This window comes from Microcebus murinus, chromosome 16 (genome assembly GCF_040939455.1).
Source record: "Microcebus murinus isolate Inina chromosome 16, M.murinus_Inina_mat1.0, whole genome shotgun sequence".
Lineage (NCBI taxonomy): Eukaryota > Metazoa > Chordata > Mammalia > Primates > Cheirogaleidae > Microcebus > Microcebus murinus.
In genome coordinates this window covers 39,860,419-39,874,237 of record NC_134119.1, presented here as the reverse complement: position 1 = coordinate 39,874,237, position 13,819 = coordinate 39,860,419, and the positions used below count along the sequence as shown (strand labels likewise).

Here is a 13,819-nt window from a genome sequence, read left to right as displayed (position 1 = left end):
CCGCCCCGCGCCTGCGCAGCCGCCGCCTGCCGCGCCGCCGACTCACTGGGGTGGGAGGAGCATGAGCAGGGGGTGCGGTGCGTGCCAGAGTGACGCAGGCGCAGTGCGACTCCGGAGGCGCGGGCCGACCCCTCCGCGGGTTTGGATCCGGGTCAGTCAGGCGCCGCGATCGGGGAAGAGACGATCTGAACTGACGGGACCGGGTCACCGGAGCGCCCCAGCTGCGAGGAGGTGAGTGTCCTGACGTGATGGGGAGGGGCCGCGGCACCGCGTCTCGGCCTCCACGCCCGGCCTGGCCGCGGGCGGCTCCCCCTGGGCCCGCCTGCCTCCAGTCGCGCCGTCTCCCGGCGCCCACTGCCTGGGCCGGGCCTGGGCCCCTCCGCGCCCCCTCATCCTCTGCGGCCTGGACCTGCCCGAGCCGCCTCTCTCCCCTGCCCGCTCTCCTGTCCTCCCGCGGCCCCCGCCCCGGCCCGCTCCTCCGCGGTCTCCCGCGCGGCCGTAGCTTCCCTTTTCGCCTTCCTCGGCCGCCCTTTGCCCCTTCCCGCCCTTTCCCGCTTGCCTGTGAGCCCCATTCTCGTTGGCTGCCTCTTCGGCCTCACTCCTTTCTCCTCCCGCATCCCTTGAGCTTTGGCCCTACTCCAGCCACTCATTCTGGCCGGGGGACTCTCCTGAGGGCGCAGCTTTCCCACTGGAGACCCCGGGCAGGCAGAGCCCCTGGACAGCTCCCCGCTCGGCGTTGTCCCTCCTCTCCGTGTCCCCCCAAGTTTGGACCTTTTCTCATGATCCTGTTTAGCCGCGACAGGTCCTGATTCTGCGTGAAAAGAATTAACATGGTGTTTCGGCTGTAGTACTGTGAGTGTGAGTGGGTGTGCAGAGATGTGAATGTGTTTTTTGTCCTAGAAGCCGATTGTTTCAGCCCGGTCTTGTTTACCTCTTCGAGAGTTGGTGGGCCGGGTTTTGTTTCCCAGACTCCACGTTTCCTGCTGGTCTGGGAAAGTTTTGAAGTCTTTAACATTGTGATGACACGCTTACGCGCGGATCCCTTATTTGTCGTTCTCAGGTCTTTTAAGGGTCCTGGAAATGTAGACCTAATAAGCTTGAGGTTCAAGGAGGTCCTGGTTAAAATGGCAAGGTGTAAATAAGATTGTGACATATACTATTCGTAGAAAGACAAAACCAGGAATTTGCCCTATTGATGGAGAAACTTAGAAGAACTTACCTTTTTTGGAAGGTTGGGGAAAATCCGAGGCAAAGTTAAATTGCCCTGTGGGATTTGACTTAAAACAATACAAAGTAACTTCTAATAGGCCTTTAAAAGTTCTGTTAGGGGATTAGTTCAACCAGAAGTCAAAGCGGTGAAAACGGCAAGAATGTCTCCCACAATTTTGATGTTAATGAAGAAGGACAAACCAATTGTATCTGTTGTGTGGAATGAATTGTGCAGCTCTTGCTTTGAGTGAATGGGAAGCTATGAATACAGAAGAGCATAAGCTTTTTGTAATTACAAACATGGCTCTAATCTAGTACTTAAGGCAATGCCTAAGACTCACCTTTGCTCTGGGTTAAAATAATTGAAAAAAAAAGGTGAGTAATCAAAATCCTGGAAGTCTGAAAATGTTTACACAGAACTTCATTTCTAAAGCTTTAGTCTGCAGCCAGATGTTTATTTCGGTCTCTTTTGTTTTTTAGATGGTAGATCTTTTAGAATGTTAACTAGGTTTGTATTAACATTTAGAGTGGTCACCAGCCATACTATTAAGTCAGCACTGTATAATTAAAATTTACATATGTGGGTGCAGAGCTGAGCAGTGTTATAGGGTCAGCTCCTGGAAGTCAGGAATGAAATTTGAGTCCTTACAGAAATGGAGTTCACAGGCTTCTATCCCTAGGATCTAGTGCTACACTCATGGTAGAAATTCTGTAAACATTTGTGGAAGGAATGAATTTCTGCCTATAGAATTCAGCAGTGTATATTTAGATGTGATGCTTACTTAAATATTGACTGATTTCTAGAGAGGCCTAAAGAGGATTGAGAATTGTATGGGGTCTGTGGGTTGGGGAGACTGGCTTAGATGATTTTTTAACACTTTAAGGGCTGAGCATTTGACTAACTGGTTATAAGGTACTTGAGAACAATAAATCAAACTTTAGTTCTGGCAGCAGGAAGAATTTGTTTACAACATGCAGTAGTACTCGTTTAGAGGCTGTGGCGCTTCGAAATATTAGAATAAGTGATCTTTGCTCACTCCCCCTCCCCCACGTATATAGGACATTATTGTGTATTTGAGAGGATCCTGCTGTAAATTGAATTAGAGACTGGTGAAGTATGGAATAGTATGGATAATGTGTCTTCATGTTCAAGTACTAGTTAAATAAACCAGCAAAGTATGTGTGGAGAGTGTATTTAAATTTTTTGTGTTAAGTTGAGGTGAAAGCTAGCTGAATTCTTTTGAGACTGTTTTCAGTGTTCTTCAGAGAGCTCTGCCTAAAATACCTTAACTTTACATACAAATAAATAAATGGAGTGAAACATCTTGATTCCTTGTCTCTTTATTTTGCAATTATGACACTTTGACCTTTGGAATAGTAGCGGTCTCACAATTACATCAAACCCACCTGAGATATGAGCAGATACGGAATCAGAGAGGACCCAAGGGTCCACAGAGGCACTGCTGCTCCTGCTGAGAGTGCCATGGGGTGGTGGGAAGATGGGGTTGGGGGTAATAGCTTAAAATAAAGAAGTGAAGTGAATCCTCTGCACAACAATTCTCTATCTTCTATTTTTTGTTTTACTTTTTTTTTCCTTCATGATTCCCTGTGATAAGTTTATAGATACTGGTTTGCTTATTTTTGTTTGGGATTTGGTACCTACTAATTACCCTGAGTGAAAAATAATTTGGAGTCTAAATTCAAGGGTTTATTAACAGACTTCTTTGTTGTGTTCCTTGTCACTTTGGTTAGTCCTTCATCCCCTTTTCTTTGTTTAAATAGAAAAATTAGGGTGGAAGAAATGGAAAACTTTGGTTAAGCAAATGAGTTAAGAGATCATTTAAAGGTGCATCTATAGAACAGTAATTTTTTTTCTTTACTTTCTACCTCTTTCTTTTGGCTAAAGAAAAATTCTATCTTGTTTGAGTTGCACTTAGTTCATTTATTTTCTTTCTTGTTTAATAATTAGAGTATTCAAAGCTATGAAAAAAAACAGTGAGTCTTATTGGCAGAGTGTTAAAATCAATAATCATTGAAATAAGTTTCTAATTCTGCTTTAACAGTGGTAAAACATGTATTCTCTAAAACATGTATTCATGAATATTGATACCTGGGTCAGATTGCCTTAGAGATACCCTATCATGTGTCATGAAATTACACTTAATTGGAATTGTTAGTCTAGACAAATATTTAGTATCATTCTAAAGAATCAGAGTGCTCTAGCTTGAGATTTTTTCCTTTTATTTCTGATGTAAAAGTCATTTTGTCCATAGGTTTCTAGACCAACTGAGGAGATTTTTTTCCCCTGTTAGAAAGTATACTGAAACATAGATTTCAGGTGATCTAGCTTCCAAAATTGTATAGTAGGATATTGGCATCAGGTGTTTGGAGAATTTAAATTCTGTCATAATACATATCCATTTTCTGTATCATTTCAATTCTTAAAGCCTATAATGTCCTAATTATCTACACTTAAACTTCCTTTTAGACATAAAAATTTGCTTTTTTTTGCCTTCCAACAATAATGGTATCAGGAATATGTATTTTTAACAAAAGCTATGCTTTTGATCGCACCTGTTTTCACTTTGCTCATCTTATTTTTCTTTTTTAGTATTAACTGGAACATCTATAGTAGTGTAAAAACTTTCACAATGAAATCTGAAGCCAAGGATGGAGAGGAGGAGAGTCTACAAACTGCTTTCAAGAAATTAAGAGTGGATGCATCAGGGTAATTAACTGTGTAATATGTTATTTAGAATTATTTATTTACTAATTTTAAGTAGTCCCTGTCCCCTAAGGAGTTCTTCCTCTTTTAATATTTCTCATTCTTAGAAGATGTAAATGGTGATAGTGTGACATTCTACTAATTGCTGTACAGTAGTTTTATTTTTAAAAGAAACTTTATTTTTAAAAGAAACTCTTTTCTGTTAAATTTGAAAAATAGCAGCTCATTTGTACTCCAAGGTTGGGTGTTTTGGTTTTCTTTACCTTTGAGGAGGGGTCCCCCTTCTCTTTTTAATCAAAGAGTCTTAAATCAAAGATTATCAAGCAGTGTCCCATCAGGGATTTCCTCATACATCTCAAGGGAATGACAGTATTTTCCACTAAAAGTGAATTGGTTCAGTAGAAATCTGTGAAGACATTGTCGATTTCATGGTCTGTGATTGCTGAGTCTATCACTATGGAAACCTCTATTCAGTAGGGTTCTGTCACTGAGATCAATAATCTTGGATCCTTTGGTCAAACTAATTAGAGCACCTGCAGACCAGCTGCTGTCTGAATGTTAATATTTTACCGTTTGCAAAATGTTCTGTACAAGACTCTTCTTACCCCAATTCTTTGCCCCAGGCCAAAAGAAATCTCAAAATTTTAATGGATATAACAATTTTTCTTTTGATGAATGGAAACCAAACACTGGAGGTGTAGAGTAGAACATTCCGCAAGTAATATTAATGATTGCTAATGTTTATTGCTCACGTGCTATGCCCTCAACACCGGAGTCAGTACTTTGTGCACGTTATTTAATCTTCCAGCCACCTTGGAAGATAGATACTACTGTCATTTCTGTTTATAGATTAAGGCACAAATTAAGTCACTTGCTAAAGGTCAAATTGGTAGAAAGTTGCAGAGCCGGGATATTTGAAACTAGATAATGTCTCTTCAGATCCTGTGCTCTTATCCATTCCTTTATATGGTACCGTGAAGACAATATGCAGTACCTAGCATAAAGTAAAAATTACATAGATATTGTCACAGCTGTCTGCCTATTCCTAGAATTATTTTTGGCCTACCAAATGGGAAGATTTATGCTCATAGATTTGCACAGGTGCTTACGTTTGCTTCTATGATACTCCAAAAAAGTACTTTTCTTCCAAGTGGTTCTCCAATATGGTCATCTTGCCATTTCATATCGGGACTTTGATAAGCTATTTTGGGTAACAGAAACAAAGCACAGAATCAGGTCCAGATTTTAGTCGCAGTATATTTATTCCTTTGTGACTTCTTGTATAGAAATATTTTTTTTAAATCAAGAGAATACTAGGAATGTATACACATATACATACATATTTCTCAGTGTGTAAATTTATATAAGTAACTCTTGATACACAGACTTCTTTACTGATGTTTTAAGAAGTTTAAATGTAAAATTAAGCTTTTGGTGTCCCTAAAAACTACTTGGAACATAAAAATATCTTTCAAAGTATCTGTACAATATATGGTCAAAAATTATATATTTGTAGTTGTGATCTACCTTGAGTAAAATTATGGGAAGAGAAGGAACAGTAGAGAACATTTGAGAAAACCAAATAAGAGTACAAGGGGTGAGTCATTAGCATGACTAAGCAGAATAAGACTTGTGTAGTGTAGCGTACCTTTCAGTTGTTTCATATTGTTGCCAGTTTAAAAATGGGACATCTAAGGTACTGACTCATAAACTAACCAAGCTTTGTCAGGAATTTAGCATGATCCTGTTCAACAGGTTTGTGATTCCTAATGGTATTTATCTTATCAGGACAAATCTCTATATATTTATTATAAAGCAACAATCCTTTTTATCTAACTATAAAATAATATATGCTTATTATAGAAAACTTTCTAAAAGCAAAAAAGTTAAGAAAGAATTACAATTTACCATAACTGCTATTAACATCTAGACCATCTGTACCTGATACCCTATATTTTTTTTACATAGCGGATATCATAATGTATGTATAGGTATTTACCTATGCTGTTTTCTTATAATATTATTTAATATAAGCATTCTCCTATATCATTACAAGTTCTTTGTATACTTAATTTTTAATAAATTCCTAATATTCTTTTGTATAGATGTGCCATAATTTATATAATACAGTATTTTTCTATTGTTGGATATTTAGGTTATTCCCAGTTACTTATTATTTTGTGTTTCAGTGAGCATCTTTTTACTTAACTAGATTTAATGTATCTTCCTAAAGGATTTTGTCAATACCATGGCATATATAGTAGGTATCCTGCATATGTATTGAAAATGCCTGGAAGGATTTACGCCACAATGTTAAGTGTTGACAATCTCTGGGTTGTGAAATAGTAGATGATTCTCTTTTTCTCTCTTTCAAATTTTTTCATGTTTTTTACTGGGAATCGATATTCCCAATGTAATTTTAAACCATAAAGATTTAACTCAGTAATATTTCACATTTATTAGTTGTAAAAATTAGAATGTTTCTGATGTTGTATAATAATTGAAATATGTATTCATTTTTAAGTTAGATTGAGTCTCCTAAAGTTTCTGTACTTAGTTCTCATGGCTCTAGTTTGCCTGCATAAAATAAACAGTCAGTGTTAGCATTCTCTCTGGACATAAGGCCTGATTTGCCCCAGAGAAACAGCCTAAAAGTCTATTTATATCCTGCTGCTAATTATACTTACAGATCATTCTTTGGCTTATGCTTTTTCAACCATGGACTTTTCGGGATCCTTCAAATTTGGTTTTGGAGGAAAATTTACACTAAATACTGAGCAATTTTTGAGAAACCCAAACTAGGAAGAAAATTAAGACATCAATAATAGCTTTATTTGAGTTGGTGATAGCAATAAGTTCTCCTCATTTTACAATTTTCTATAGCAGTATACATTGTTCTTGTCTTCAGGTCCATAGCATCTCTGTCGGTTGGAGAAGGCACAAGTGTCAGAGCATCAGTCAGAACAGCAGCAGATGATACCAAACCTAAAACCACATGTGCATCTAAAGACAGTTGGCATGGGTAAGAGCTTTTTATGGAGATGATTTTTATCCCAATACCTTAAAATATTACTGAATTTTCTTTCCTGTGTGTCCTGGAACGATTAGGTTATAATATAAAACCCAAGATCCAGCTATCAAGAGAATGACCCATTCTTCTCAGTTGTGAATTTACTTAGACTTTCTGTTTGGCCTGGTCCATAGTAAGGTTTTATACATTTTCTACATGTGTTTTTTGTTGTTATTATTGTTTTGAGACAGAGTCTCACTTTGTTGCCCAGGCTAGAGTGAGTGCCGTGGCGTCAGCCTAGCTCACAGCAACCTCAAACTCCTGGGCTCAAGCGATCCTCCTGCCTCAGCCTCCCGAGTAGCTGGGACTACAGGCATGTGCCACCATGCTCGGCTAATTTTTTCTATATATATATTAGTTGGCCAATTAAATTTTTCTATTTATAGTAGAAACAGGGTCTTGCTCTTGCTCAGGCTGGTTTCGAACTCTTGACCTCGAGCAGTCCGCCAGCCTAGGCCTCCCAGAGTGCTAGGATTATAGGCGTGAGCCACTGCGCCCAGCCTACATTTGTTTGAGAAGAATGGGTTCTTGGGTTCTATGGTCCATTAAATCAGGCTTTTAAATGTGTTATTTGAATCTGTATTCAATTTTTTTGTCAGCTTGACCTGTCAATAATTGAGATGGTGAAACCTCCCCCATGGGAGTAAATTTGTGTGTTTTATATTTTTGCTTTATATAGTTCGAGGTTATTTTGTTAGGTTTGTACAGCCTAGGTTCATTCAAGTTTAGAATGTTTTCTTCCTGGTGAATTGAAACTTACACTATGTAGTGAGTGACATTCTTAATCCTTCATAATGGCTTTCGTCTTAATGTCTACTTTGTCTGGAATTAATATAGCTAATCCAGTTTTCTTTTAGATAGTGTCTGGAATTAATATAGCTAATCCAGTTTTCTTTTAGTTAGTGTTTGCCTAGTGTATCTTTTTCTATTTTTTTTCCCAACCATTCTGTGTTCTTAAGTTTTAGATAGTCTCATGAAAATAACATATGGTTAGGTTTTATTGTGTTCTGTTTTATTCAATCTGTTCAGCTCTTTAACTGCTGAATTGAGTGCATTTACTTTTGTTTTGATTATTGATATATTTGGACTTGATTCTGCCATTTTACTTTATGTTATTTCTCCTGCTTTTTCCTATTTTTTCTTTCTACCTTTCCTTTTTCCCTAGGAATTTAAAAAAAATGTTTTTTTAATTTAAAAATTTGTTTTAAAAATAGCTTGACAGGGTTTTGTTTTTTTCCCTCTACTTGTTTGGAAATTGTACACTTGTTTCTATTCTTTTAGTAGTTAGCCTTGATTTTACCATGCAAGCTTTTAATAAATACAAAAATCGGTAGTTTTTTTGTTTTCTATTTTTTTCCTTTTGAGACTATCTCACTCTGTTGCCTGGGCTAGAATGCAGTGGCTTCATCACAGCTCACTGCAACCTCAAACTCCTAGGCTCAAATGATTCTCCTGCCTCAGCCTCCTGAGTAGCTGAGACCACAGGTTGGGTGCCACCACACCTGGCTAATTTTTCTATTTGTTTTATAGAGACTGAGGGTGGGGGAGTTTGGCCAAATTAATAGTATTTTAACCTTACTTGTTAGAATCCTTTTACTCTGACTTCCATGATATAGTTACCCAATATTTAATTTTGTTACTTCTTTTAATCTCACAAACTAAGTTTTGTTATTATTAAACAAACAGTGTTTGTTTAGACTTTTCTACTTGTTCACAGTTACTTTGTTCACCATTTTCAGCCCAGACTTTCCATATAGGATCACTTACTTGCTTCTTAGTTTCTTTAGTAAAGGCTTGCTATTAGTAAATAGGGCTTCTGCATTGTATAACTCCACATAAAATACATTTGAATGGTGCCCCCTGGAGTTATTTATGTCGTGTATATATAAATATGCAATTGTCCCTCTGTAACCCTGGGGATTGGATTGCTTCCAGGACTACCCTGCCCTTGCTAAAATCTGATGATGTTCAAGTCTCTTATATAAAATGGCATAGTATTTGCATATAACCTATATACATCCTCCTGTATAGGTTAAATCATTTCTATGTTACTTATAATACCTAATACGGTGCCTATGAATCATTTCATTCATGCGGATTCAGTGTAGTACTTGGTGCACGGCAAATTCGAATTTTGCTTTTTGGAACTTTGTGGAATTTGCCCCCCCCCTCAGAATATTTTTGACTGAGGTTAGTTGAATTAACAGATGTAGAACCCATGAACACATGGGGCTGACTGCAATTTGCTTTGATTTGTCTGAAAATATCTTTATTTCATTCTTGTTTTTGAAAGATTTGATATACTTAAAATCATAGTTATAGGTTGGCAGTTATTTTTTCTTAGCACTTGAAGGTACAATTCGTTGTCTTCTGGCTTCATCATGTTGATATTGAAAGCCTACTTTCAATCTAATTGTTGTTCTTTTGGAAATAATCTGATTAGCATCTGGCTGCTTTTAAAGTCTTCCTGTGATTTTGCTATTCTACAGTTTTGCTACAATGTGTCTATATGTGGATTTGTTTTAATCTTGCTCCAGTGTGCTTCATGTATTTATAGATTCTCTTCTTTCATCACTCAGAAAATTTCTCAGTCATTAGCTCTTCAAAAAACACTGTCCTCCATTTTCTATATCATTCCTTCAGAGACCATAGACTTGTTCTGTCTTCCATCTCTCTTAATTTTTACCTTTTTTTTTTCCAAATTCTTGTCTCTGAATTGCCTCTTAGCAAACTTTTATTAAGTGCCATATAGTAAATATTTTAGCTTTTGAGGCCAAGAGGCCAAATCCAAGGATATTATGTGAGTAGTTACATAAGAGAGAAAACTTTTACCCTACCCTGTTTGCCTGGGGTTAGGTCATTCTGGCTGGTGAACACACTTTGTGTTCACTTGCTGAGACAGTCTTAGATTGAAATGAGTAGCCTGAGGGGAGGGCTTGGAGGAGTGGTTGGGTAAGGAGCAGCATCAGGATCAGTTTTACTCTGCCCCAGTGACACCCAGATCCTACCATGCCCTTCTATTCTCCAGAGATCCTAGCACCAGTTGAGTCTCAAACTGAGATTCTGCCGCTCAGTGCTCAGCAGCTGACAATAACAGAGGCCCAACATGTAGATAGTAGCCACTGTGGATCCTGGAAGTGGTGCAACATGTCCACTGACCAGGAAGGCTGGCAGGGAGAACAGGGACCAGGGTGGGGGAACACCCCAGTCTGGTCTCTGGCTCACAGTGCTAGCCCACTGGAGCAGTGTCCGTGTACAGGAACATGTAGGGGGCCAGATTGACCCATGACCTGTAATTTGCTGGCCTCTGTTGTAAATAATTTAGATTTATCTTCCAGTTCAGTGATTCATTCTTTAGCTGTGTGTACAGTAGTCGCCTCTTATCCATGGGAGGAATACATTCTAAGACCTCCAGTGGATACCTGAAACTGCAGATAGTACTGAACCTATTTGCTGTCATTCGGAGCATGTTTCTGTTCACGTCTTCCTCCCATAAATTTGATGCCTTTTTCATTGTAACTAAGGACCTATCATGCACTATGCCTGTAACTTTAGCAGTTTGAGGTGCAATAGCAAAATGATCAAAAATTTCTTTTTCCTTCACAGTTTCATGGAGAAGATTCATTTTACTGTAGATCTTAGCAACCTCAGCATATGATTTTTTTCCCCTTATTAAGTCAAGAACTCTCATCTTTATACTTAAAGAAAATTGTCTTTTTCTGTTGCTGTAATTGAGTGCCTGAGGCTGGGTACTTTTTAAAGAAAAGAAATTTATTGCTTACAGTTCTGGAGCTGGGAAGTCCAAGAGCACGGGGCCAGTGTCAAGTGAGCGCCTTCTTGCTGTGTCACAACATGGTGAAGGGCATCACATGGCAAGGGAGCTCACAAAAGATGTCCAAACTAGCTGTTATAACAGACCCACTCTTATGATAACTAAACTACTCCCTCTATAACCCTAATCCATTCATGAAAGCAGAGCCTTTATCACCCAGTCACCTCCCAAGGGTCCCACCTCTCAACACTGCTACATTGGAAACCAAGTTTCCAACACATATCCTTTTAGGGGACATGTTCAAACCACAGCAGAAGCAAAAGACTTCTCTTTGGTATATCTGAAGTGCCAGCATTGCCACTCTTGCACTTTGGGGCCATTATTGAGTAAAATAAGGGTTCCTTGAACACAACCACTGGGATACTGTAGCAGTTGATCTGATAACCAGGACAGCTACTAAGTGACTAATGGGCAGGTAATATATACAGTGTGGAGAACGGGACAAAGGGATGATTTTCATCCCAGATGGTACAGAGTGGGACATCGCAAGGTTTCATGACACTGCTCAGAATGGTGTGCAATTTAAAACTTAATGAATTGTTTATTTCTGGAATTTTCCATTTAATATTTTGGACCACTGTTGACCACAGTTGACAGGTATCTGAAACTGGAAAGTGAAACCACAAATAAGAGGGGACTGCTGTGTTCTGCTATTTAGGCTACCCATTTAGTTTAATTCTAAACATAAAATATTTTATTTCCAGGAGTCCTGTTTGATTCTTTTGTCTAATTTGCTTGGTAGTTTTGAGTCTCTGTTTTTTCTTTGTTCTGTTCTTTCATTTACTTAAATGTTTTATAAATAGTTATATAGTATGTCCGGTATCTGAAAACCTCAGGGATTCTAAATGTTTGTTTTTCTGTCAGCTGTTACCAGTCATAGAAACGAATTATAAATCTGCTTCTCTATTTAATAATAATGGCGCAGTGGCAGTTTGTGGCATTAGCCTCACTGTAGTACTGAAGCAGCTACATTCACGTTTAGGGTACAACCTTTAGGCTTTACAGCATCAGTTTAAATTGTCTTTGTGAGGTGCTCCCCACAGACACACTGTTACGGTTCCCAAGCCTGGGGTTGAGACAGGGCGGGTGTTCTGCACCAGCTGTTTATCCCAAGTGAGTCAATTAAAACTACCCTTATCTCACCTATTTCTATAGCTTACTAATGTGAAGATATTGAAGTTTTTGAGACAAAGACTTAGGCAGCTTGAATATGGAAGCAGATACATCTCTTGGGGGAAATTTCTCTTGGGGGAAATTTATGACCTTAGACTCAAATCTGAGAGGAGGTAAGTTTCCAATTCTTTTAAAGTTCTGTTTAAGAGGGCTCTGTATCCCAACATCTTCTTGTATATTTTTTTCCTCTTAGGTCTACAAGGAAGTCTTCACGAGGAGCAGTGAGGACTCAGCGTCGACGACGTTCTAAGTCTCCTGTCCTTCATCCTCCAAAGTTTATACATTGCAGTACAATAGCATCTTCTTCCAGCAGCCAACTCAAGCACAAAAGCCAGACTGACGCCCCTGATGGCAGCAGTGGGCTGGGAATTTCAACCCCTAAAGAGTTCAGTGCAGGAGAAAGCTCTACTTCTCTTGATGCTAATCACACAGGGCCAGTCATTGAGCCTTTGAGAACTTCGGTTCCAAGGCTCCCATCAGAGAGTAAGAAAGAAGACTCCTCTGACACTACCCAAGTCTCCCAAGCAAGTCTCAAAGCCAGTGATCTCTCTGACTTTCAATCCGTTTCCAAGCTAAACCAGGGCAAGCCATGTGCATGCATAGGCAAGGAATGCCAGTGTAAGAGATGGCATGATATGGAAGTGTATTCCTTTTCAGGCCTGCAGAACGTCCCTCCCCTGGCTCCAGAACGAAGATCAACGCTTGAGGACTACTCTCAGTCACTGCACACCAGAACTCTGTCTGGCTCTCCCCGCTCCTGTTCTGAGCAAGCTCGAGTCTATGTGGATGATGTGACCATTGAGGACCTATCAGGCTACATGGAATATTACTTGTATATTCCTAAGAAAATGTCCCACATGGCAGAAATGATGTACACCTGATAGCAAGAAGTTAATTCATGTGCTTTAAACCAATGAAGGGTTATCAAAGAGATTTAGTTAATGGCAGACCTTGCAGCCACTTTTGTGTGAGAAGACATCTCTTTCTGCTCACTGTGCTTGCAATAAAAACTTTTCTTGGCATCTCAGTTAATCTTACCTTCATTCTTTAAACTTAACTGAGTTCTTACAGTACCCATCAAGGCAAGCAGATCAAAGGAGAATCCCTCTCATTTAGAAATGGTCCTGGGGGATGAAGAAACTCATTACTTGATACTGTCAGCAGTGGGTATATAGTAAACACTTTTGTAAAACAGTGCATTTTTCAGATCTGTTCAAGATTTGGTAGCCAAGGAAAATCAAATGTGGTTTTGTAACTATATCGAACATTTGTTATGCTGTAGTTGCCAGCCTAGAATATTAGAAGTTATAAGACTGATTTAAACCATCTCTGATTTAACACAAGATTTATTGTGTCTATAAAGGTTTTTTATGTTATTGTTAAGCCAGAGATCTAAGGTTTAGATTCAATTTGAATAAACTAGCTGGCCTGCCCTGTATTGTTTGAGAGTTATTAACCATCACTAAACAAATCCCTGCTGATGCGTTTCATTCCAAGGCATGTTACATGAAGTTTCTCAAGCAGCTTGGAGTGGGCTGCTTCACTTGGAGGGAGGGGATATAATATTTGAAACTAGTGAGTATCTTTCTCACATCTGGCATTTTTATATATGGCATGTATTTTGTAATCAGTTGTAATATAGGTCTCATACTTCAGCCTCAAATGTTCTAGATGGTTATTATCTCTTTGAACTTCCCTCTCATCCCAATAACCCCCAGAGAGAATTTTGTACATTTCTGGTCAACCAGCCCAAAATCCCCCAAAAGTTTGGTTAAAAAAAAAAAATCTATCCTCCATTCCAGCTAGAGGA

The 13,819-nt window shown here is 39.0% G+C and overlaps 1 protein-coding gene across 2 annotated transcripts; it reads left to right on the top strand.

Annotated features, from left to right (window-relative positions):
- Window positions 1-18: 18 nt before the first annotated feature.
- OSER1 (oxidative stress responsive serine rich 1) lies at window positions 19-13,036 on the top strand. Of its 2 annotated transcripts, none has more exons than XM_012780936.3 (4): window positions 19-231; window positions 3,821-3,937; window positions 6,843-6,956; window positions 12,203-13,036. In XM_012780936.3, the coding sequence occupies exons 1-4, from the start codon at window positions 62-64 to the stop codon at window positions 12,888-12,890; spliced, it is 1,089 nt and encodes a 362-aa protein (XP_012636390.1). In that variant the 5' UTR covers window positions 19-61; the 3' UTR covers window positions 12,891-13,036. The 2 variants fall into 2 exon arrangements, with proteins under 2 accessions (XP_012636390.1, XP_012636397.1); XM_012780943.3 differs by lacking the exon at window positions 19-231 and adding an exon at window positions 1,069-1,584.
- The last annotated feature ends 783 nt before the right edge of the window (window positions 13,037-13,819 follow it).